Source organism: Podarcis vaucheri, assembly GCF_965113315.1.
Source record: "Podarcis vaucheri genome assembly, chromosome: 18".
Taxonomy (NCBI): domain Eukaryota; kingdom Metazoa; phylum Chordata; class Lepidosauria; order Squamata; family Lacertidae; genus Podarcis; species Podarcis vaucheri.
In genome coordinates, this window is record NC_138756.1 from 7,570,592 (window position 1) to 7,595,115 (window position 24,524).

At 48.8% G+C, this 24,524-nt stretch overlaps 1 protein-coding gene across 1 annotated transcript in view; it reads right to left on the reverse strand.

The window, feature by feature from the left end:
- Positions 1 to 4,526: 4,526 nt before the first annotated feature.
- The window catches only part of FSD1 (fibronectin type III and SPRY domain containing 1), a 29,949-nt gene continuing 9,951 nt past the window's right edge, over positions 4,527 to 24,524 (reverse strand). The window contains exons 5-13 of the mRNA XM_082206481.1: positions 22,835 to 22,857; positions 21,325 to 21,446; positions 19,207 to 19,416; positions 17,368 to 17,466; positions 16,243 to 16,402; positions 15,079 to 15,158; positions 8,142 to 8,393; positions 6,618 to 6,706; positions 4,527 to 5,184 (exon numbers count right to left, since the gene is read on the reverse strand). Coding sequence (XP_082062607.1) covers positions 5,074 to 5,184; positions 6,618 to 6,706; positions 8,142 to 8,393; positions 15,079 to 15,158; positions 16,243 to 16,402; positions 17,368 to 17,466; positions 19,207 to 19,416; positions 21,325 to 21,446; positions 22,835 to 22,857 — 1,146 coding nt within the window. The 3' untranslated portion in view covers positions 4,527 to 5,073. The remainder of the gene's footprint in view (positions 5,185 to 6,617; positions 6,707 to 8,141; positions 8,394 to 15,078; positions 15,159 to 16,242; positions 16,403 to 17,367; positions 17,467 to 19,206; positions 19,417 to 21,324; positions 21,447 to 22,834; positions 22,858 to 24,524) is intronic.

The following is a 24,524-nucleotide window of genomic DNA, read 5'->3' on the forward strand; positions in this document are numbered from 1 at the left end:
CAGAATGCATCCGGTGTTCCACAGGTCGGTGCTCACTCCCTACAAGGCACCTCACAGGTTCCAGGAGCCAGGGACGGCGCCAAGTCCGCTCCGGGAACGGACGGAGACGCGGGAGGTGAAGCACCAGGACTACATCAACGAGGTCACGGAGATTTTGGACTCCAGATGGGGGGAAGAGGGAGTCGAATACCTCTTAGCCAGAGAGGGCACCCGGGCCAGCGCCAATAGCTGGGTACCAGACTACGCTTTGGAGGAACCCCTGCTCAAGGACGAGTTTCATGCCCTCTTCCCACACAAACCCATGCCAGCGAGCTTCTTCGACGACTGGTTGTTCACACCCACACTTTCTTCCAGCACGTTCCATGGATTCGACTCAGAAGGGGAACCCGCACGGAGCACCCGTTCCCCAGAAGGTTCACCGGCAGGTTCGGCATCAGGCAACTCGTATTGGTGGGACGATCGACCAGAGGAGCGATGGCGCAGGAAGTGGCTGGAGATGCCAGGTCGAGCGACCGACGCAGAGACTGACATGGACGTGTTCGGGGAGGACCTCGGGTTCGAGCACGGCGGTACAGAGATGGAAGAGCAACAAGTCAACGTCGACGACCGCGAGGGGGAAGACTCGGAGGTCTTCAGTTGGCGGCCACCCACGGGGAGCGACCTGTATCCAGCATTCCCTCCCATGATGATGGAGCGCCCAGCACCCACACCTGACAGCGGGGAGGGGGGAAGGGGGGGCTTCGAGGGGGGGATGGATGTCAGGGGTTCAGAAGCAGAGACGCAGAGAAGGGTGGAAACAGAGAGCGAGGGGGAGGAAGCCGAAGGGAGAATGAGTGATGATGACGACCCGAGATCTCCAAGCCTAAGCAGTGAGTCAGAGGACTCCCAAAAGGGAGCCCCAGTGAGCAGAGCAAGGGGGGGATCCGGGGGGACACCCCAGGAGGAAGGGAACAGAGGAGATTCAGAGAGCAGCAGCTGGAAGTCGGGACCCACGCTCATAACTGAGGGCGGCAGCAGCTGGAAGTCGGGACCCACGCTCAAGACTGAGAGCAGCAGGGAGGAAGGTAGCCAGGCATCGGGTTCCGGAGGCTGTCAGCAGGAGGGAGGGCACGAGTCAGGGGTGGTCACGCCCTCCTCAGAGAGCGAGGCAACGGTTAAGAGGAAAGTAGAGAGTTGGGCGCGCGCGCCAAGTTCAAATGCAGCGGAAGCTGGAGCAGTAAGCAGCCCGGAGAGTGAGCCAGGTCCTAAAGCCCGCCGACCTAGAGCAGAAGGTGTAGAGCTGCACGCTGCAGTTCGGAAATGAAACCTGTAACTCAATAAAGACTCTTTTAAAGTGGACGCTGTGTGGCGTGGTCCTATGTGAGCTGGGACCTGGTAGCAGCTCTGACAGATGTACTACAGTATTTTAATATTTTTTGGAAGCGGTGATTCAAAACAAAAAGACAACGTTGTAGAGAAGTCACTTGAATTCGCTCTAAGAACCCCACAAATCCTCAGACGCAGCAGGGTTGTGCAGAAATCTGAAATTTATTGTTAAGGCTGGAAGCTGGTTGCGTGGTATGAAAGAGTAGATTAAGGAGGTACTCTGTTCTGCAATGGTTCCCCCCATTATGCCACCATATGACTGCTGTCCAGGTAGGGCAACAAAAGGGGGGGGGACAAAAATAAACCAGAACGTTTGTGGTGTAAAAGAGGTCATGGGATTGCAGCAGGGAGTTGCAGGATCATAGCTGTCAAGTGTCCCTTATTTGAAGGGACAGTCCCTTATTCCAGCGCCATGTCCCGCTGCTGTCCCTGATTGATAAATGTCCCTTAAATGATGTCCCTTAAATTTCAAAGGAAGCAGTTCCTCTCCCTCCCTCCCTCCCTCCCTGCCGGCCAGGGAGGAGGGAGGCTCCAACTGTGTTGCTTGGCTGTGTTGCTCACCCAATAAGAAGTCTAAGAACGACTGGGGGGTGTTGCTTGCATGCCTTGTGTGTGGCTAGTTAATGCAAGCTGAGGAGGTTTTTGAATGCTGGATGCCATTTTGTTGCACGTGCTGCTGCAAACTTTGCAGTGCAAAGCCAGGCCGGTGAGCCATCTTAAGTTGAGGCTGCATAGGCCTTGTGGTGCATGTGATTCAGATTCTATTCAGTTGAACCTCTCGTTACAAAGTTGGTTGGACAGTGTTCTCGAAGCTACCAGCCTGAGTTTGACCAGACTGCAGGAGGACAGGAAGACTGGAGTGCCTGGAACAGGTGAGGCTGCAGGTCCCTTATTTTGGCTGCTGGTCCCTTATTTTCAAATCTGTAAGTTGACAGCTATGTGCAGGATATGCACCAATTGCTGACCAAACTTTGGCAGGAAGAAACAGTGCTGAAATCGGGAGCACGTCTGACCTTCCCAATAGCATCTTGAGCACAAACCGTAATAAATGCATGAACAAAACCTAGAGGGAGCTTTCGAGCAGGCAGTCAAGGACGTTGTCATTTTAAAGGGTCTCAGGGCCACTGACCATGTGGCATTCTAGACAAGGCATTCTAGACTAAAGGCATTCTATACACGGCAGCCAGACTGGTGACTGGAAGCGGCCGCCAAGACCTACATGGAAAGACCTACATTGGCTCCCAGTACGTTTCCGAGCACAATTCAAAGTGTTGGTGTTGACCTTGAAAGCCCTAAACGGCCTCGGTCCAGTAGACCTGAAGGAGCATCTCCACCCCCATCGTCCAGCCTGGACACTGAGGTCCAGCGCTGAGGGCCTTCTGGCGGTTCCCTCACTGTGAGAAGCGAGGTTACAGGGAACCAGGCAGAGGGCCTTCTCGTTGGTGGCACCCGCCCTGAGGAACACCCTCCCACCAGATGTCAAAGAGAACAACAACTACCAGACTTTTACAAGACATCCGAAGGCAGCCCTGTTTGGGGAAGCTTTTAATTTTTGATGTATTACAGTATTTTAATATTTTTTTGGAAGCTGCCCAGAGTGGCTGGGGAAGCACAGCCAGATGGGCGGGGTATAAATAATAAATTATTATTATTATTATTATTATTATTATTATTATTATTATTATTATTATTATTATTCTGCCTCCATTTCAGTGATCTTTGACAGTGACTTACCACCCCTACCATTCCTGTTCACGAAACATTTATTTGATTCTTTTTAGTTTGTGACTCTGTGCACATATTATATGTCTTCTGCTTATGAATTTTGAAATGGTATACTGTTATAAAAACTTTGTCAGTACAGTGGTGCCCCGCAAGACGAATGCCTCGCAAGACGGGAAACTTGCTAGATGAAAGAGTTTTCCATTTTGGAGGTGCTTCGCAAAACGAATTTCCTATGGGCTTGCTTCACAAGACGACAATGTCTTGCGAGTTCCTGCTGGTTTTTCCCCTCCCCCCCTTTTCTAAGCCGCTTATCAGCTGATCCGATCAGCAGATAAGCCGCTAAAAGCCGCTAATAGCGCTAATCCGCTAATCCGTCAATGGGCTTGCTTCGCAAGACGAAAAAACCGCTAGACGAAGAGAATCACAGAACGGATTCTTTTCGTCTTGCGAGGCACCACTGTATATTATTAGCCGACGTGTTGCTTGTCAGTCTGCTCTAAAATGAGCTGTTGTTCCTTAAAAGAGAGGGAGGGCAGCTGCAAGGCCCCAGATTCAAATCCAGACTCGTTGCAAGGTTGGACTGGGAAATACTCCTTGCAGAGGACTTGGCTGCTCAGTCTTGACAGTAATGAGCCAGAGGGACAAATAATACAAATTGGTACAAATTGGTTCGTGCTGGAGGAGGCCGAACACCGGCTTTGCATTGCACAAGGTTCCGGGTTCAGTACCCGACAGCTCCCCTTTAAAAAAAGACTTCTGCCAATCAGAGGAGACCTTACTATGTGATACGGGCATAGAGTCTGATGTGGCCCAGTATTAAAGGTAAAGGTAAAGGGACCCCTGACCATTAGGTCCAGTCGTGGCCGACTCTGGGGTTGCGGTGCTCATCGCACTTTATTAGGCGAGGGAGCCGGCGTACAGCTTCCAGGTCATGTGGCCAGCATGACTAAGCCGCTTCTGGCGAACCAGAGCAGCGCACGGAAATGCTGTTTACGTTTCCCGCCGGAGTGGTACCTATTTATCTACTTGCACTGGCATGCTTTCGAACTGCTAGGTTGGCAGGAGCAGGGACTGAGCAACGGGAGCTCACCCCGTCACAGGGATTTGAACCACCTGATTGCCAAGTCCTAGGCTCTGTGGTTTAACCCGCAGCATTAGTTGTAGTTTCCGGGTCACCTTCAAAGGTAGCCCCACGTAGAGCGCATTGCAATAGTCCAAGCGAGAAATAACTAGAGCATGCACCACTCTGGCGAGACAGTCTGCGGGCAGGTAGGGTCTCATCCTGCTGGCTAGACAGCTGCCCTGCCCTGGGTGCGCCAGCCCTTGCCAAAGACTTTAAAAAGCAAATAGGCAGCAGTGCGGGCACGCCTACGCCATTCACGGCCTGCGCTATCCTTTGCCCCCCCCCCCGCAAACAAATTATGCAACGTCAGGACTCCGTGTTACTTCGTTTCATTTGCATAACGTCAGAATTTGGACCGAGTCGCCGCAGAATGTCTTTTAAAAAAACAAAACCAGAACAAAACACAGCATGGGCTGTACACGCAGTAGCCTTGCGGGCTGGTCTTTTCTTTCTCTCCCCCCCCCCCCGAGCCTTTTCCATACGTTCCTGACCATGCAAAACCCTCTGCCCCACATCTCGTCGAAGGCAAAAGTGGAGATTTGGTGTGGTGGTGGTGGGGAGCCCCCCTCCCCTTAATTGACAACGTTTTTTACAATCTTAGGCAGATAAAACGATATAATACATTCATGGCGTGAGCGTGTTTTAAGCAAAAGTCCTGCCCCCCGAACCCCATTGCTTTGGCATGGGTCAAGAGCGCCTGGGAGGGTGGTGCAAACTGTTATTGAAAACACACACAAAAAAACCCAAACCCACAACATTTGTAGTTAAGAGTCTGCTTCCTTATTCAGCTGGGAGTTGCTCAAGGCCTCTCTTGCGACCAGAGGATCCCAATCCTGCAAAATGAGGGAAGTAGCACGTTTCTAAGACAGGCTGGCGTTGGAGCTACTCGTTGCGCTGTTCCTCTTCTGAAGGCATTTAATGGCGCTGGGGACTTGCAAACCCGAGTAGACGTGGAAGCTGCCACACCAGACCTAACATAAAAGAGGGAAAATAGCCAGGGCATTAGGAAAAGGGAATCTGCGTTAAGTATAGTGAACGTTAAAGGTAAAGGTAAAGGGACCTCTGACCATTAGGTCCAGTCGTGGACAACTCTGGGGTTGCGGTGCTCATCTCGCTTTACTGGCCGAGGGAGCCGGCATACAGCTTCCGGGTCATGTGGCCAGCAGGACTAAGCCGCTTCTGGCGAACCAGAGCAGCGCACGGAAACACCGTTTACCTTCCCGCTGGAGAGGTACCTATTTATCTACTTGCACTTTTGACGTGCTTTCAAACTGCTCGGTTGGCAGGAGATAGTGAACGTTAGGAATGCTTAAATGCATTAATTCCAGAATGTTTCCCAGTAACTCTCATGCGAACAGTTAATTTTGGTCTCATGCATGGGTAGGGAAACTAAGGACTGGGGGCCGGATCCGGCCCAATCGCCTTCTAAATCTGGCCTGCGGATGGTCTGGGAAGCAGCGTGTTTTTACATGAGTAGAATGTGTGCTTTTATTTACAATGCATCCCTGGGTTATTTGTGGGGCATAGGAATTCGTTCATTATTATTTGTTTCAAAATATAGTCTGCCCCCCCCACAAGGTCTGAGGAACAGTGAACCGGCCCACGGCTGAAAAAGTTTGCTGACCCCTGGACTCTCATGGGTGGTATCTCATGACATTGTCCGTTTTGTTTCTGTGTGTTTGCATGATTTGGATTGTGTTATAAGAATTCTAAGGTCTCAAATACAGTGGTACCTCAGGTTAAGTACTTAATTCGTTTCGGAGGTCCGTTCTTAACCTGAAACTGTTCTTAACCTGAAGCACCACTTTAGCTAATGGGGCCTCCTGCTGCTGCTGCGCCGCAGGAGCACGATTTCTGTTCTTATCCTGAAGCAAAGTTCTTAACCTGAAGCACTATTTCTGGGTTAGTGGAGTCTGTAACCAGAACCGTCTGTAACCTGAAGCGTATGTAACCCGAGGTACCACTGTAATATACTTCTTCTTAATTGTATTTCAGTTCAACAATTCCTTTGATAAAATACATATTTTGTGATGTGCAAATGGCTTTAGATCCCTATGAGGTCCATAAATGACCATGTAGTATATATTCAACACAAAAAAACAGCGACAATTTGTTGTTGACAAAGGACAGCTGGACATATAAAGGACCCCGTTACCTTCCGTAGCTTAGGGCCTCATCAAACCTGAATCCGGCCCTGATGTGAACGCCAATAATTTGCATATATATTTCTTTCCCTATATGTTGTGCGTACAAAAGCTTTTGAATATTTTAACAAGTGTTCGGAACATTGTTTAATTTCGAGGAAAGAGTCAGCATTGCACATGATTTGGCTTCCTAGCTGCAGTTCAGCTACTCCACCAACAAATGTTGTTTTTCTCCAGCGGAGAAACTCCAAAACTCTTACCATGAACGCCGGAAGGACGGGCTGGGAAAATTTGGCCCGGAAAGTGTGCAGGAGCTGTTTGGTTTTGGCATTGTAGAACGAGAGGAAACCTGCAAATTGGACAACACAGGAAGGATCCATTTGAGGCAAGAGGAAAAGGCATTAACCGGTCAAAGGGCACAGATGACAAGCACCCAGCTGAACCAAATCGAAGAGTTACCGTATTTGGATTTGATATCCCGCTTTATCACTACCCGAAGGAGTCTCAAAGCGGCTAACATTCTCCTTTCCCTTTCTCCCCCCCAGCAAACACTCTGTGAGGTGAGTGGGGCTGAGAGACTTCAGAGAAGTGTGACTGGCCCAAGGTCACCCAGCAGCTGCAGGTGGAGGAGCGGGGAAGCGAACCCAGTTCACCAGATTACGAGTTTATCGCTCTTAACCACTACACCACACTGGCTTTCCCCTCTATTAGACGCCCTCATATACAAGACTCACCCCTATTTTAGGGGACTGAATTTTAAGAAAATGAGGGGAGATGGCCCAAAGTTATTGACCTCCCCCCCATGCGTGCTTTCGAACTGCTAGGTTGGCAGGAGCAGGGACCGAGCAACGGCAGCTCACCCCGTCATGAGGATTTGAACTGCTGACCTTCTGATCGACAAGCCCAAAAGGCTCAGTGGTTTGGACCACAGCGCCACCTGTGCCTATTGCCCAGGACTGGCATGAGGAGCAGAATGCAATGTCAGCCCCACTCAGTGGCACATTGCTGGCGAAACCGCCGCCCAGCCCCCTGAGTCCTTCCGCCAACAATGCTTGCTGGAGCAAGTCAAGAAGCAGGCGTCTCCACTGTATTTAGGGTCAGCAGATGGAAGGTGATAAGGTTTTTGCCATGGCCTGATGCATACCCATCAACTGTCACAGGACACCCCAGATCTCCAAGGATGTCCTGTTTTGGCTCCCGCGAAAACAGCCTCGAAAGACGCCCGTTTCTCAGGGGCTGTGCTGTGGGATGCGATACGTAAGTAGCAGTCAAGTACAACATTCCTTGTTTTCCTAGAGTGGACATGCAGGGGGATGCTTAGTCCAGCCAGTCGGAACTTCCTGTTACCTCCTGGGCTGGGACATGCTTCCTTTGCATGTGACTAGAGGTGGGCGTGACCTCACCTGTTCAGGTAACAAAAGCACAACTCTCTCTTTGACATCCCCCTGCATGTCCACTCTGAAGGCTTGCGGATAGCTGCCTGAAGCCCCCGGAGCGCAGAAGAAGTTCCCGCTGTGCTCTGGAGGCTTCAGCAAAAGCAACGCGAAGCCTCCGGAACGTGGAGGAAGCACTCCCTCTGTGCTTCAGAGGCTTTGAGTTGCTATCGCTGAAGCCAAGGAGCCTGCATTCGCTCCATAGGATGCACACACATTTCCCCTTAATTTTTGGAGCGAAAAATACGGTATGTATCACATCCCAAATTGCTTTGCTGCGTCGCTTAGCTCAGAGGGGGACAAATATGGAAAGGAATTATTATTTCCCGGAAGCAGCTCACGAGATCTCACCTTCGTGAAAATTGCAGTATATGCCGATGGTGTCCGGGACCGGTACGTCTAAGATTTTCGATTTGTTGTTGTGTTTGGCGGTGAAGCTGACTTGGAGCCAGTTGTTGAGGTGGAGGCACCAAGATGAAGGCGTCTTGCCCAGCTGGTCAAACTTGCCTAGAGTCCGGTAAGCCACCCCAACGGCGAAAGCTTTGCTGTCCCGGTCGTATCGCACTTCCCAGTAATGGTCTCCCCCATCAATTAGCGTGTCACCTGCAACGCAGAGGAAGGGGGCTGCCGTCAGATTGGGGCTGGGGTTCGAGGCTTGGAATCTCATCAGCTACCTTCCCCAAATACTGTATTTTCCCATGTGTAAGACGCCCCCTACTTTGGGGGGGGGGGCTCCCATTTTATCAAACGGGGAGAGATGGCCCAGAGCTGTTGAGCTTTTTTTATTTTGGAGGGGTGGAGGGGAATGCTGAAAATCAATCACCCGGCTCACAAACGCTGCCAATCACACGAGTCGCAGAAGAAAACAAGCGCCGGCAGCCGCAAACCGCGCACACAATTGCTGCAGCGGCAGCCGGTCCACAGCAGCCCTTGTTGCAGCCACAAATCACCTACCCAATCACCACTGAAAAGTTCCTACTCACAGCTGCAACCTATTGCCCATCCCATGTATGCACTATCTGTGTATAAGACGCCCTCTGGGAGATGATATATAATGAGATGAAAAAAATGTATAAAGTCAGTAATAAATCTTGGAAATGTAAAGAAAAAGAGGGAACATTTTATCACATGTGGTGGCAATGTAAAAAGGTGAAATGCTTCTGGGAGATGATATATAATGAGTTGAAAAAAATGTTGAAATATATATTTATAAAGAAACCAGAAGCATTTTTATTGGGCATTGTTGGGAGTGATATAAATAGAAAGGAATGTAAGCTCTTTTTATATGCAATTACAGCAGCAAGAATATTACTGGCCCAAAAATGGAAGCAAGAAGAATTACAGACGATTGAAGAATGGAGGATGAAGTTAATGGACTATGCAGAACTAGATAAACTAACAGGAAGGATTCAAAACCGGCGGGACCATAAATTCACGGAAGACTGGAGTAAATTTACCGACTATTTGAAAAGTATTTGTGAAGATCAAACGACGTTTGTAGGTTTGCAAGAAGTTTTGTGAGGAGTATTATGGGAAATATTGCAAAAATGGAGAAGGGGAGGATGATTTGTTAAGAGATGTAAAGGCAATATAAAGTTAAGAAATGTACAAAAAGGGAGGTGTGAGGAGGTCGTGGAAATAAGGGAATGAAAGATAAGATATTGAAATTGTTTTGTGTGTTAAATGGTTTGTGTCTTATTGTGTTATGCTTTTTTTTGTTTTGTCTATTTTGTTGTGTTTAAACGGTTGAAAATTAATAAATATTACTTTTTTAAAAAATTAAAAAATATATAAAGTTAAGAAATGCATAAGAAGTGGTCAAAATGGTGGATCATCAGAGGTGCTAATGGAAGTCTAAAAAGATTGTATAAGTGATAGGTTTTGTGGTGCATTTTATAATTTATATGTTAAAATCAATTATATATATATATATATATATATATGCAGGTTTTGGTGTCTTCGGGTGTCTTCCCGTGTAAGAGTCGGGGTGTCTGTGCGACGTTTCGACGAGGTCTCACTCGTCATCTTCAGGCTGGTGCTTTCGGCTTCTTGTTACTGGAACAGAGCAGAGTCTGGTGTTTGAGTTCCTATAAATACTGTTGAGGGGTGTGGTGTATAGCCTCCAACGTTCTGGGCAGAGAGGAAGTTCCTAGATTAGTGTGCCTTTTCTTCTTTTGTTCCTTAATTACTTGAGGGATATCTTGGGTGATTTCATGAGTGATATTCTGAATACCACTGGGTGGGTCATTAAGTGTAGATTAGTTGCTAAAGCTTTCGTGTCTTGACCTCTTGAGCTTGTGAAGAGTTTTTCTGAGAAGATGGCTGTGCTGCATTTAGTTGTGCTCTGGCTTGGCTTCGTGTATAGGGGCGAGCTGTGGTTTTGTGCCTTGTGCCAGCCAGATCTGTGTAGGGATTGCAGGGGGGTGCAGCATCCGGAGGTGCCACTATAGTTTGGTAACTGGATGGAGTCTGTAATATGTCTGTGGAGAGGGTCTGGGTTTGGGTCTGGTGTGGTTGATTGGTGACGGCGTTCTGTGTGCCTCTGGTTCTGGTGTCGGTTTTTGTGGGGAGGGCTAATTTCCAGATGTCTGGCAGGCGGGACGTGTCGTCACGCTTGTTCATGTTGTGAGGGTGTTTCTCTATCTCGATGGCTTCCATGATTATTCTCTTGTGGTGATGTTCCATGTTAAAGAGCAATTTGGAATCTGCAAAATTAATTTCGTGTCCTGTTTCTTTCATGTGTTGGAAAAGAGAGGAAGTTTTTTCTTCTTTTTTGACGGCATTCTTGTGTTCTGCGATACGTGCATTTATTCGTCTGTTTGTTTGTCCAATGTACGTGGCTGGGCAGACTTTGCAGGGTATTTCATAGACCCCTTGGTTTTCCAGCTGGATTTTGTCTTTTGGGTTTCTGAGGATATTGGCTATTTTTTGGTTGGTGCAGAAGGCTGTTTTGATATTGTGTTTATGGAGGATTTTGCTGATTTTGTCTGTAGTGCCCTTGATATAAGGAAGGAGGGCCATGCCATTGTTTTCTTCTGTGTCTTGGTTTTTGGGGGGTGTTTCTTTTTGGATTAGCTTCGTAACCCTGTTTTTCTGGTATCCATTGGCGATTAACACATTTGAGAGATTCTGTAACTCAGTTGTCAAGTGGTCTTTGTCAGCCAGGCGTTTGGTTCTGGAGATGAGAGTCTTGGCTACGGAGTTTATTTGTGCAGGGTGGTGGTGTGATTGTGCATGTAAGTAGCGGTTGGTGTGTGTTTTTTTCCGGTAGATAGTGTGTCCTAGGGAGCCATCAGGTTTTTTGTAGATTAGGACGTCAAGAAAGGGGAGTTGGTTGTTGTCTTCTATTTCCATAGTGAATTGTATTTTGGGGTGTAGGCTGTTGAGATGTGTGAGGAAGCTATCTAGTTTTTCTTTCCCGTGTGGCCAAATTACAAAGGTGTCGTCAACATATCTGAGCCAAAGTTTGGGTTTGTGTTCTGACTTGTCTAAAGCATTGGTTTCAAAGTGTTCCATGTACAAATTTGCGATGACCGGTGAGAGGGGTGATCCCATAGGTGCTCCTTCTATCTGTTTGTATCTTTGTCCATTGTGGATGAAGTATGTGTTGGTTAGGCAGTGGTTGGTCAGGTCCAGGATGTATTTGGGGGGGTTGTATTTGTTTTGAATGGCTGTCAAGGCTTCATTAATGGGCACTTGAGTGAAGAGAGATACAACATCGAAGCTCACAAGTAGGTCATCGGGATGTAGGTATTGTTTCTTTATTGTTTCTATGAACTGGAAGGAGTTAGTAACGTGTGAAGCGATGGATTCTGCATAGGGCTGAAGTTGCTTAGCGAGGAATTTAGCGAGATTTTGTAGAGGTGAGCCTATGGAGCTGACTGTTGGTCTGAGTGGTGTTCCTTCTTTGTGTATCTTGGGGAGACCGTAGAGTTTGGGGCATCTGGATGATTTTTCTCTGGGGATGATTCTTAGCTGGATTTCTTCACTGATAGGAGAGGCTTTTATTTTGGATTTGGTGGTTTTTTTCCAGATAGGTGGTGGGATCTGTTTTTATAGGTTGGTAGGTAGGGTCTTGGAGTAGATTTGATAGTTTTGCTTGGTAGTCCGATGTGTTCATCACAAACGTCGCACAGACACCCCGACTCTTACACGGGAAGACACCCGAAGACACCAAAACCTGCATTCCTGTACCCGTGAAAATCTACGAAAGCAATATATATATATATATATATATATATATATATATATATATATATGACGCCCTCCCCCAATTTTAAACTTTATTTTAGAGTAAAAAAAACCTTTATTTTAGAGGTAAAAAAAAAATACACGGGAAAGTACGGTATAGTCCCATCCTCACCATATATCTAAAGCACGTTGAAAGCATGTGGCAATCCTGGGCCGTGCTATTTACCCTTCCCAAAAGTAGCACGAGTACTTTAAATGTATTCTGTGGACAGAGGTGCCAACTTGAATAAAAGGTTCGTAGCTTGGGGGGTCCTCCTGGATCCTTTGCCGTCGCTCGAGGCTCAGGTGGCCTCAGTGGCCTGGCGTGCCTTCCATCAGCTTCGGCTGCTGTCCCAGCTACGCCCCTATCTAGAGAGGGATAGCCTAACTACTGTCATCTATGCTCTGATAACCTCAAGGTTAGATTACTGCAATGCGTTATACGTAGGGCTGCCTCTGAAGACTATTACAGATTGAGGTTGAATCCTGACAAGACAGAAGTACTGTTTTTGGGGGACAGGGGGCGGGCGGGTGTGGAGGACTCCCTGGTCCTGAATGGGGTAACTGTGCCCCTGAAGGAACAGGTGTGCAGCCTGGGAGTCATTTTGGACTCACAGCTGTCCATGGAGGTGCAGGTCCATTCTGTGTCCAGGGCAGCTGTTTACCAGCTCCATCTGGTATATGTAGGCTGAGACCCCACCTGCCCGCAGACTGTCTCTCCAGAGTGGTGCATGCTCTGGTTATCTCCCGCTTGGACTACTGCAATGCTCTCTACGTGGGGCTACCTTTGAAGGTGACCCGGAAACTGCAATTAATCCAGAATGCGGCAGCTAGACTGGGGACTGGGAGCGGCCACCGGGACCACATAACACTGGTTCTGAGAGATCTGCATTGGCTCCCAGTACGCTTCCAAGCACAATTCAAAGTGTTGGTGCTGACCTTTAAAGCCCTAAACGGCCTCGGTCCAGTATACCTGAAGGAGCGTCTCCACCCCCATCATCCAGCCCGGACACTGAGATCCAGCGCCGAGGGCCTTCTGGCTGTTCCCTTACTGCGAGAAGCCAAGTTACAGGGAACCAGGCAGAGGGCCTTCTCGGTGGTGGCGCCTGCCCTGTGGAACGCCCTCCCAGCAGATGTCAAAGCAATAAACAACTATTTTACTTTTAAAAGATAACTGAAGGCAGCCCTCTTTAGGGAAGTTTTTAATGTCTAATGCTGTATTGTTTTTAATATTCAGTTGGAAGCCGCCCAGAGTGGCTGGGGAAACCCAGCCAGATGGACGGGGTACAAATAATAAATTATTATTATTATTATTCAGCCGGTGCAGAATTCAGCAGTCAGAATCCAGGCAAGACGGTTTAAGCATATTACACTGATCCTGGTCCAACTGCACTGGCTACCAATGAGTTTCCGGGCCCAATTCAAAGTGCTGGTTTTGACCTATAAAGCCTTAAATGTCTCAGGACCGCAATGCCTCAGGGTGCAATTCTCTCCCCGATGCTTTTTAACATCTTCATGCGCCCCCTCGCCCAGCTTGTCCGGAGTTTTGGGCTGGGCTGCCATCAGTATGCTGATGACACCCAACTCTATCTGTTGATGGATGGCCATCCTAACTCGGCCCCAGACACACTGACCAGATGTCTGGAAGCTGTGGCTGGATGGTTACGTGGGAGCCGGTTGAAGCTAAATCCTTCGAAGACAGAGGTCCTCTGGCTGGGACGGAGCGATATGGGATTGAGGGGGCAACTCCCATCTCTTGCGGGGGTGCAATTAGTGCCAGCACCGTCCGTTAGGAGTTTGGGTGTAATCTTCGATACCTCCCTCTCTATGGAGTCGCAGATTACAGCTATAACAAAGGCGGCATTTTTCCATCTCCGCCAAGCTAAGCAGTTGGCTCCTTATCTCTCTCGCCCTGACCTAGCCACTGTGATCCACGCGACGGTCACCTCCAGACTGGATTATTGTAACTCGCTCTACGTGGGGCTGCCCTTGAGACTGACCCAGAAACTCCAGCGGGTGCAGAATGCCGCAGCGAGACTCCTTACGGGGTCTTCGCTGCGGGATCACATTCATCCGGTGCTATACCAGCTGCACTGGCTCCCGGTGGAGTACAGGATCAGGTTTAAGGTGCTGGTTTTAACCTTTAAAGCCCTATACGGCCTAGGACCCTCGTACCTACGGGACCGCCTCTCCTGGTATGCCCCACAGAGAAACCTACGGTCTGCAAATAATAACATCCTCAAGGTCCCAGGCCTCAGAGAGGTTAGGCTGGCCTCAACTAGAGCCAGGGCCTTCTCGGCTGCGGCTCCAAACTGGTGGAATGCTCTGTCACAAGAGACTAGGGCCCTGCAGGACCTGACATCTTTCCGCAGGGCCTGCAAGACAGAGCTGTTCCACCAGGCCTTTGGTCAGGGCGCAGCCTGACTCCCTCCTCTGGCAACCTGCACATAATTCTGCATAATTGGTTGCCATCAATTTGATTTAATTAATTTTATAATGAAATATTTTAGATTGTGTGATTATTTGACTGATTATTTGATTGCTGTTAGCCGCCCTGAGCCCGGCTTTGGCTGGGGAGGGCGGGATATAAATAAAATTTATTATTATTATTATTATTATTATTATTATTATTATTATTATTACCTCAAGGACTGCCTCTTTCCACATGAACCGACCCAGACCCTGAGATCATCTTCTGATGCTCTCCTTCCTGTGCCTCCTCCTCGAGAGGTGCGGAGGGTGGCAACACGAGAACAGGGCCTTTTCTGCAGTGGCTCCCTGTCTGTGGAATGCTCTCCCCAGGGATGTTCGCCTGGCGCCTTCATTACACACCTTTAGGCACCAGGCCTTTGGTTGACCTGATTGACATCCTTTACCCTTTAAAAATGTGGTTCTTTTTTGGGAGGGGGGTGTTATTGGGTTATTGTTCCTATTTTGACTTTATATATCTTTTCTGTGAACTGCCCTGAGACCTCCCTGGGGATGAACAAACAGCAAAAAAATAAAGCGATGAAAACACCAAAAAGCAGCTGGAGTTCTGGGCAGGGAAGCTTCTTACCCAACACAGTATAGGATTCGGCCGTGAAGCGGTCCCTTCCACTGCGGCCCGTGGGCATCCTTTTGGGAGACTGAACACACCTGAAGAGAGGAAGGAGAGAGTGAGGGGGGAAAGAGGTAGCGGAGAACTGTACTCTGAGACAGGCACCCAATATTTTGGATCTGAATTTGTTGCAGGGGAGAGGGGCAGCAAAGATTTCAATCTCTGGCCTATTAAGGCTTCTTAGGAGCGCAGAAAGCTGCCTTGACACTAAACCAGTCTATAGGTCCGTCTGTAAAGGTAAAGGTAAAGGTACCCCTGCCCGAACGGGCCAGTCTTGACAGACTCTGGGGTTTGTGCGCCCATCTCACATCTATTGGCCGGGGGCCAGCGCTGTCCGAAGACACTTCCGGGTCACGTGGCCAGCGTGACAACGCTGCTCTGGCGAGCCAGAGCCGCACACGGAACGCCGTTTACCTTCCCGCTGGTAAGCGGTACCTATTTATCTACTTGCTCCCGGGGGTGCTTTCGAACTGCTAGGTTGGCAGGCGCTGGGACCGAGCAGCGGGAGCGCACCCCGCCGCGGGGATTCGAACCGCCGACCTTTCGATCGGCAAGCCCTAGGCGCTGAGGCTTTAGCCCACAGCGCCACCCGCGTCCCTATAGGTCCGTCTAGGTAAAGGTAAAAAGGTAAAGGACCCCTGGATGGTTAAGTCCAGTCAAAGGCGACTATGGGGTTGTGGTGCTCATCTTGTTTCCAGGCCGAGGGAGCCAGCATTTGTCCGCAGACAGATTTCCGGGTCATGTGGCCAGCAGGACTAAACCGCTTCTGGCGCAACGGGACACCGTGACGGAAACCAGAGCGCACGGAAACGCTGTTTACCTTCCCACCAGAGTGGTACCTATTTATCTACTTGCACTGGCATGCTTTTGAACTGCTAGGTTGGCAGGAGCTGGGACAGAGCAACGGGGGCTCACCCAAACGGCAAGCCCAAGAGGCTCAGTGGTTTAGACCACAGCGCCACCCACGTCCCTGCTTCCCATGGGCCCCTGTGAAAACAGGATGCTGGACTTGATGGGTCACTGGCTCTCTGTATGTCCGTAGGCTGTCATGGGAGCTGGTATCTAACAATATCGGGAGTGCACCATGTTTGCTACGCCTAGGATAGAGGCAAGAGGTCTTACCTGGCTGGGGAGTTAACTGGCGACGCGGTACGGCCCTTCCCGTCTTTTTCTCGAGCTTTGATGTCTTGCACCTTCCCACCCATGGCGTCCCATTCCACGCTGGGGTCTTCCACCTTGAGATTCTGGTGGCTGGTCGTGGCATCGAGGCGGTACACGAAAGCTGAGGGCAGAGAAAGTCCGGTTCTAGCAGCTCATTGGAGAGCCATCGAATCATAGAGTTGGGTCATCCAGTCCAACCCGTGAAATGCAGAAATCTCAACTAAAGCATCCATGATGGTCCAAGCATAATTCATTTTGCCTCTGTTTCAACAGTGCTTAGATGATGATGATGATGATTATCTGCTGTTCTGTTAATGTTGAAGTACGTTTCCAAGCACAATTCAAAGTGTTGGTGCTGACCTTTAAAGCCCTAAACGGCCCTGTATCCCTGAAGGAGCGTCTCCACCCCCATCGTCCAGCCCGGACACTGAGGTCCAGCACCGAGGGCCTTCTGGTGGTCCCCTCCCTGCGAGAAGTGAGGTTACAGGGAACCAGGCAGAGGGCCTTTCTGGTAGTGGCACCCTCCCTGTGGAACGCCCTCCCACCAGATGTCAAGGAAATAAGCAACTATCTTACTTTTAAAAGACATCTGAAGGCAGCTCTGTTTAGGGAAGTTTTTAATGTTTGATGTTTTATCATTTTTTTAATATTCTGTTGGGAGTCACCCAGAGTGGCGGGGGAAACCCAGCCAAATGGGTGGGTTATAAGTAATAAATAACAATAACAACAACGACAACGACAATAACAATTATTTTATAGATTATAAATGCTGTATTGGTTTGTCACTGAAATAACTTGGCCCTCTACTTAAGGAAGAAGATCCTTCCAGCTCCCAAGACAGACTTACCATTTAGAAACACCTCCTAATATTTATCCTTTGTTTGGGGGAAGGGCTAAGGTTGTTCTCAGGCCCAAGACCAGCCACAAGTCCCACAAGTTTGTGGCCGGATGTGGTGGGTCTGCAGTGGGTTCCTACTTTGGCCGACAAACCCTGCTCACTTTGGTGCTGCCATTTTAACAGCATTCCCTCTCGCTAGTCAAGTCTGGAAGTCTTTGCAAGGGCAGGCCTTCCCAGCGAACGCTCACCTCTCGTTTCCAAAGTGACCGGCTCAGAAAACTCTCCCGCCACAGCTTTGTTGCAGGCTTTGACGCGGAAATTCATGTACTTCATGTCAAATTTCAGCCCTGCAGCGGGAAACGGACAAAGGGTCAACTTCCTCGGCCGACAATTGTGTATAGGTGCTTCCCAAACCGTGCGTTATAAGAATTCTAAGGTCTCAAATATAAAATAAGGTAAAGGGACCCCTGACCATTAGGTCCAGTCGTGGCCGACTCTGGGGTTGCGGTGCTCATCTCGCTTTATTGGCCGAGGGAGCCGGCGTACAGCTTCCGGGTCACGTGGCCAGCAGGACTAAGCCGCTTCTGGCGAACCAGAGGAGCACATGAAAACGCCATTTACCTTCCCGCCGGAGTGATACCTATTTATCTACTTGCACTTTGATGTGCTTTCAAACTGCTAGGTTGGCAGGAGCAGGGACCGAGCAACGGGAGCTCACCCCGTCACAGGGATTCGAACTGCCGACCCCCTGATCAGCAAGTCCTAGACTCTGTGGTTTAACCCACAGCGCCACCCGCGCCCCCAAATATAAAATAAATGTGCAAGGCAAACACATGCACAAGTATATAAACCACGTGTCTGAAATAGTACAGGAGGGCAATCCTGAAGCCATTTTGACTCTCCCAAATTGACCCCAAATGTTTCTCTGCAAGGAGGCAGGAAATATGAAAAGCTTTCCAATTGTCTTTGGACTGTAGGAGCTTATGCCTCCCTTTGCAAATACAGTCTGGCAAGTATCTGTTAAGCTGAACACACATAATAAATATGCCTAAGAGATTCAGGAACTAAGTATTTACCATCTCAAAGGAACGGCCAGACTACCCAGAAAATGCAATCAAGTAAGGCATTATTATCAGGTAACTGGCAGACAGGAGAGAAACAACACTCTCAGATTTCTGCCAGAGACCACCTCCTTCTGTGACTTAGTGTGATGTTGTGGGGGGTGGTCTTGGGCTACTGGGTGGGCAATTTCAAAAGTCTTTATATGGGCTTGGGCACCATTGTTCTGGGTTCCTCCTCCCTCCTGCGTGTGGTGGGTGGGGACCCTGTTGCAACAGTTTATTTCCTTTAATAAAGATCAGGCTTACGAGCTGCTTTGCTTCTCAATATACTCTGGTTGGCCTCTGTTATTTTCTCCTACCTATCGTGAACCCACTTAAGGACTCTATATGGGCTCTGGAATACCCCACAAGGGTGAGGGAGAAGTTTTTTCTTATAACACCTGCAACATCAGGTACGCAGGCTGAGACCCTCCCTGCTACTTTTGAAGGTGACCCGGATACTGCAACTAATCCAGAATGCAGCAGCTACACTGGTGACTGGGAGTGGCCACCGAGACCATATAACACCGGTCTTGAAAGACCTACATTGGCTCCCACGATGTTTCCGAGCACAATTCAAAGTGTTGGTGCTGATCTTTAAAGCCCTAAATGGCCCAGTATACCTGAAGGAGCGTCTCCACCCCCATCGTTGTGCCCGGACACTGAGATCCAGTGCCGAGGGCCTTCTGGCGGTTCCCTCATTGCGAGAAGTGAGGTTACAGGGAACCAGACAGAGGGCCTTCTCAGTGGTGGCACCTGCCCTGTGGAACGCCCTCCCATCAGATGTCAAGGAAATAAACAACTACCTGACTTTTAGAAGACATCTGAAGGCAACCCTGTTTAGGGAAGTTTTTAATGTTTGATGTTTTATCGTGTTTTAAATATTCTATTGGGAGCCGTCCAGAGTGGGTGGGGAAACCCAGCCAGATGGGCAGGGTATAAATAATAAATTATTGTTATTATTATAACCTGCTTGGGCTGACTCACCAGAAAGTGTATACTCAGTCTGCTTAATTCCTTCGATGACCATCCATGGCTGGTCTTCTTTGACCCGGGGGGGACCTTCAAAGTTGGTCCGACGATACTCTAGTACGTAGTGGTCAATCTTGCTGTCCTCTTCGGGCATCCTCCAGACCAGAGTCACACAGTTATCAGCCACCAAAGATTCGGCCGTGTCTATCTCCGGGGCACTGGGGACTAGGTTTGCAAGTGGACAATCAGAGAGGATAGGTGCACAGAATTAGAGATCAGGATACAGTGGCGGATTTACGTATAAGCTAAACAAGCTATAGCTTAGGCCCCCACTCTCTTGGGGTCCCCCCCCCAAAATTTAAAAAACTGGATGTACATTTCCAAAATATAAGATAAAAAACAAATAAAATAAAACCTACAGCAACAGTGTTTTGTGTTGTGTAGGCTCCTATGATGTAAGTCATGGGCCCCAACTGCTAGCCTGCTCCCTAAAATATCACTGGTTTGCTCATTTCTATGTACAAAGGCAAAGGGACCCCTGACCATTAGGTCCAGTTGTGACCGACTCTGGGGTTGAGGCGCTCATCTCGCTTTATTGGCCAAGGGAGCCGGCGTACAGCTTCCGGGTCATGTGGCCAGCAGGACTAAACAGCTTCTGGTGAACCAGAGCAGCGCACGGAAATGCCGTTTACGTTCCCGCCGGAGGGGTACCTATTTATCTACTTGCACTTTGACGTGTTTTCGAACTGCTAGGTTGGCAGGAGCTGGGACCGAGCAACGGGAGCTCACTCCGTCACGATGGATTCGAACCGCCGACCTGCTGATCAGCAAGTCCTAGGCTCTGTGGTTTAACCCACAGCGCCACCCGCATCTATGTACAACGGTACACAAAAAAATAATAATAATTACAAAAATCTTAGGGAGAATTTGTGCACGAATCTGCTTCTTTCGCCCTCCCTCCCTCCAGCTCTGTCCCCTTTGTATCTACGGCAGGGACTGTGTTGTCGTCTTAGAACTTTGCACAGCACCTAGAAAAAATTTGGGTGAAATGACAACGTGACAACCCTGTGAGGTAGGTTAGGCTGATAGATGGTCAGCCAGCAAGTGGGAATTCGAACCCAGCTCCCTCGCAGTACTTGCCTGACATGCTAACCATCCAGGAACCCCTTTTATGAAGAGGCACGTAGTAAGATCATGGATCCCCTACTGGTGAGGCTTGCCGACCTCCCGCAAAAGCAAAAATGTGACCTTTTGCTGTTAGGCAAAGATCAGAAGATGACCTGGATGGTTGCCAGATTCTGTGTACAAATCTGTAGGCGCAGACCATCGCCCAACTCAAAATAGTCCGGCATGAAAATCCCCAAACTCGGTTCCATGGGTAACTCTGAGTCAACTCCCTGGGATAGTTTATTGTTGTACATTGTTTCTAAATTTATTGTTGTACTTTGTTTAAATTGTCTGTTTTAACCATATTTGCACAACAGTTTCTAATGTTGTGAGTGTCCTCTATTTCAGAGGCTTCTACTCTTGCAGCCTCTTACAGTTGTTTTAACTGCGAGTCTTTTAGTTCTTCTGCTCCTACAGTTGCTTTAACTGCTTGTTTTTATTTCTTATCTGTTTTAATTATCAGTTTTTACCTGTAAACTTCTTCCAGCAAAGAAGCTCCTTGACGCCTAGTCTCCTCCTACTCTCTCTGCGCGAAAGCCTTCTTCGCAAGGAGGGCGTAGGCAGTGGAGGACCCTTACTCTCCCCGCTGGTCCCCGGCAAGGAGTCATGGGACCGCCTCGCCGCTTCCCCCACCTGCCCCCCTTCTCCACTGGTGCTACGCTGATTCTCTTCCCCAGAAGATGGGCTGCCTCTCCCAATCCCGGGACGCTCTCTGGAATCCCTCTGGCTTTTGCTCTCTCCCTCCGGCACTGATGGCAGTTCCCTGACACCCCCCCATCCATTATCCGTGTTTAATCTTGTATTTTATTCAGATGTTTTATCCTACGCTTGTTTCTTTGTCCTTATTTGCTCTAACAATTATCGGTTAAAAACAAAACAAAACCTGCTATTTTATTTATATCTTTTTTTGCTTGTTTGATTGTTTTATCCTGGTCTGTGACTGTAATAAAGTTCAACCCCAAATACCTGGCAGAAATTTCAGAGACTGCAATATCCGACGCTCCTGGCCGAAATCGACCATCAGATGGCTCATGTTGTCGCTGACTTTGGCTTTGAGGGAGAGCCGAAATGCAGGCGCCATGGTCACGCTGCGGAGGATCGGGTCCGAAGGGAGGGGGAAGGAGAGGAATTTGGTTAGAGAGCGCCCCCCCCCGAAATAAACGACAACCCTCATCCCAACTATAGTGGTACCTCGGGTTACATACGCTTCAGGTTACAAGACTCCGCTAACCCAGAAATAGTGCTTCAGGTTAAGAACTTTGCTTCAGGATGAGAACAGAAATCGTGCTCCGGCAGCGCGGCAGCAGCAGGAGGCCCCATTAGCTAAAGTGGTGCTTCAGGTTAAGAACAATTTCAGGTTAAATACGGACCTCCGGAACGAATTAAGTTCCTAACCTGAGGTACCACTGTACATCCACACAAATGGAGGGGGGGGGGCGAAGCAAAGAGGCCTTGGAGCAAAGATTGTGAAACATACAAGAATACCAAGGTTTTTCATAATAATAATAATAATATTTTTTTATTTATACCCCACCCTTCCTGGTTCAAAAACTGGGCTCAGGGCAGCTAACAACAAATTTAAAGCACTTATTTAAAACACCAGATGTCAAAGAGAACAACAGCTACCAGACTTTTAGAAGACATCTGAAGGCAGCCCTGTTTAGGGAAGCTTTTAATGTTTAATAGGTTATTGTATTTTAATATTCCGTTGGAAGCCGCCTAGAGTGGCTGGCGAAATCCAGCCAGATGGGCGGGGTATAAATAATAAATTATTATTATTATTATTATTATTATTATTATTATTAGCAACAAAAAACAGCATAAAATACAGTATAAAACGCGAATAACAATAAATCAGTTTAGGGGGTGGGTGGGAAGAGAATGCCACACAACATGCGCAAAGCGTCTTTCCCTGACTACAAGCAAAGGTGAGTTTCAGTCTTTCTGTACAGGAAGGGGCGGGTTGCTTCTGAGCACGTACAAAGTGCCCATGCAAGGACTTTCCTTGCAGGGGGAGGGAAGGCCAAGAATAATATGAAGATTAGACGTTTGAGCATCCTTCTCCAGGCTGCGTATGAACCACTAAAGTCTCTCGCCCGCCATAACTGAAATTCGGGAAGAAGGCAGGGGGTGAGTCGAAAATAAATTGATCCGCAGCCAGTGGCGTAGCGTGGGGGCTGCAGGGGGGGGCCGGCCGCACCGGGCGCAACATCTGGGGGTTAGGGTTAGGGGGCGCAAGTCCACGGGTTAGGGGGCGCAAATCCACGGGTTAGGGGGCGCAAATTACTTGCCTTGCCCCGGGTGCTGACAACCCACGCTACGCCACTGTCCGCAGCCAAGTTGGGCATCGGTTAAGACAGGAGGGGTGTGGGATGGGGCCCTGGGCACAGTATATTTTATGTCCTTTGGTCTAAACGTGGTCTTTGGCAGAGGAGAAAACCTGTGGAGCAAGAGGCATTTCCGGAATGCAACGTACCTGTCTTTGATCTGTTTAGCAGCCTTCAAAGAAGCGCGAGAAAGAGGGCGAAAGAGTAAAAGAGAGAGAGAGAAAGGGTGGAAGGAAGGGTCACCAGTTATAATTCAAGATGAGGAAAACAGCACCAACACATTGTCTGTACAGGGATGGAGAACCTGCAACATTCCAGGTGTTGCCCCAGCCGCCGATGGTCAGGGATAATGGGTTTTACAGTCAAGTAAGTTCTGGGCATATCCGCCCGGACGCGGGTGGCACTGTGGGTTAAACTACAGAGCCTAGGACTTGCCAATCAGAAGGTCAGCGGTTTGAATCCCCGCGACGGGGTGAGCTCCCGTTGCTCGGTCCCTGCTCCTGCCAACCTAGCAGTTCGAAAGCACGTCAAAGTGCAAGTAGATAAATAGGTACCGCTCCAGCGGGAAGGTAAACGGCGTTTCCGTGCACTGCTCTGGTTCGCCAGAAGCGGCTTAGTCATGCTGGTCACATGACCCGGAAGCTGTGCGCCGGCTCCCTCGGCCAATAAAGCGAGATGAGCATCACAACCCCAGAGTGGGTCACGAATGGACCGAATGGTCAGGGGCCCCTTTACCTTTAGTTGAGGGCCCTCCCCAATGTTCTCCATCTCTGTACCAGACTAAGGAATGCCCACGCAAACCAAGTTTAAAAACACATTGCTCCCAGCAAAGAGTCCCTGAAATTCCCGTCCGTCTGTCCCCTCCGATCTCCCCCATTCGGCCTCAGAACTCATGATCCCGCGATTGAACGTAAAAGCCTATCAACCGTCTGTTCCTAAAATGCATGGTCAGAGACCTGCAGTTATTGGGCGGTGTTATGTACTGAGTTGAATAGTATCCAAAATGCCGCAGTCTGATTGGTCCTAGAACAATAGGATCCAAAATGCAGCAGTCTGATTGGTCCTAGAAAAATAGGATCCAAAATGCAGCAGTCTGATTGGTCCTAGAACAGTAGGATCCAGAATGCAGCAGTCTGATTGGTCCTAGAACAATAGGATCCAGAATGCAACAGTCTGATTGGTCCTAGAACAATAGGATCCAGAATGTAGCAGTCTGATTGGTCCTAGAACAATAGGATCCAGAATGCAGCAGTCTGATGGGTCCTAGAACAATGGGATCCAAAATGCAGCAGTCTGATTGGTCCTAGAACAATAGGATCCAGAATGCAACAGTCTGATTGGTCCTAGAACAATGCAGCAGTATGATTGGTCCGCAGGAGCCACCCAATCCAGCTCTAGGTGGAAGTGAATCCGCAACCTGATTGGCCTACAGGAGAATCCCGGAATCAGCCAATCACGTGCAGCCCATTGTGTAAATAATGTATGTAAAGCAGATATTGTGCGGGAACTTCCATTCCTCCTCACCACTATGAGCTGAATAAAGAGCATGAAATACACTCTCGACTCCAAGTATATTTCAGGCGGGATACACATTTAATCAATAATAATAGTCTCATAATGATGGCCTTATTGCTCATGCACTTGCTCTTTGTCAGTGGTTTACAGGCTCCCCCACCTAAATTCTCACAGAAGTGCTGGCCGGTTTGGGCTCTGCGTCAACAGGAATCCCGAAATATTTCCAAAGTCACACAGGCTTTGCAGAGCCTTGCATCTGTTCCGTCATCATTTACCGTATTTTTTGCTCTATAAGACTCATTTTCCCCCTCCTAAAAAGGAAGG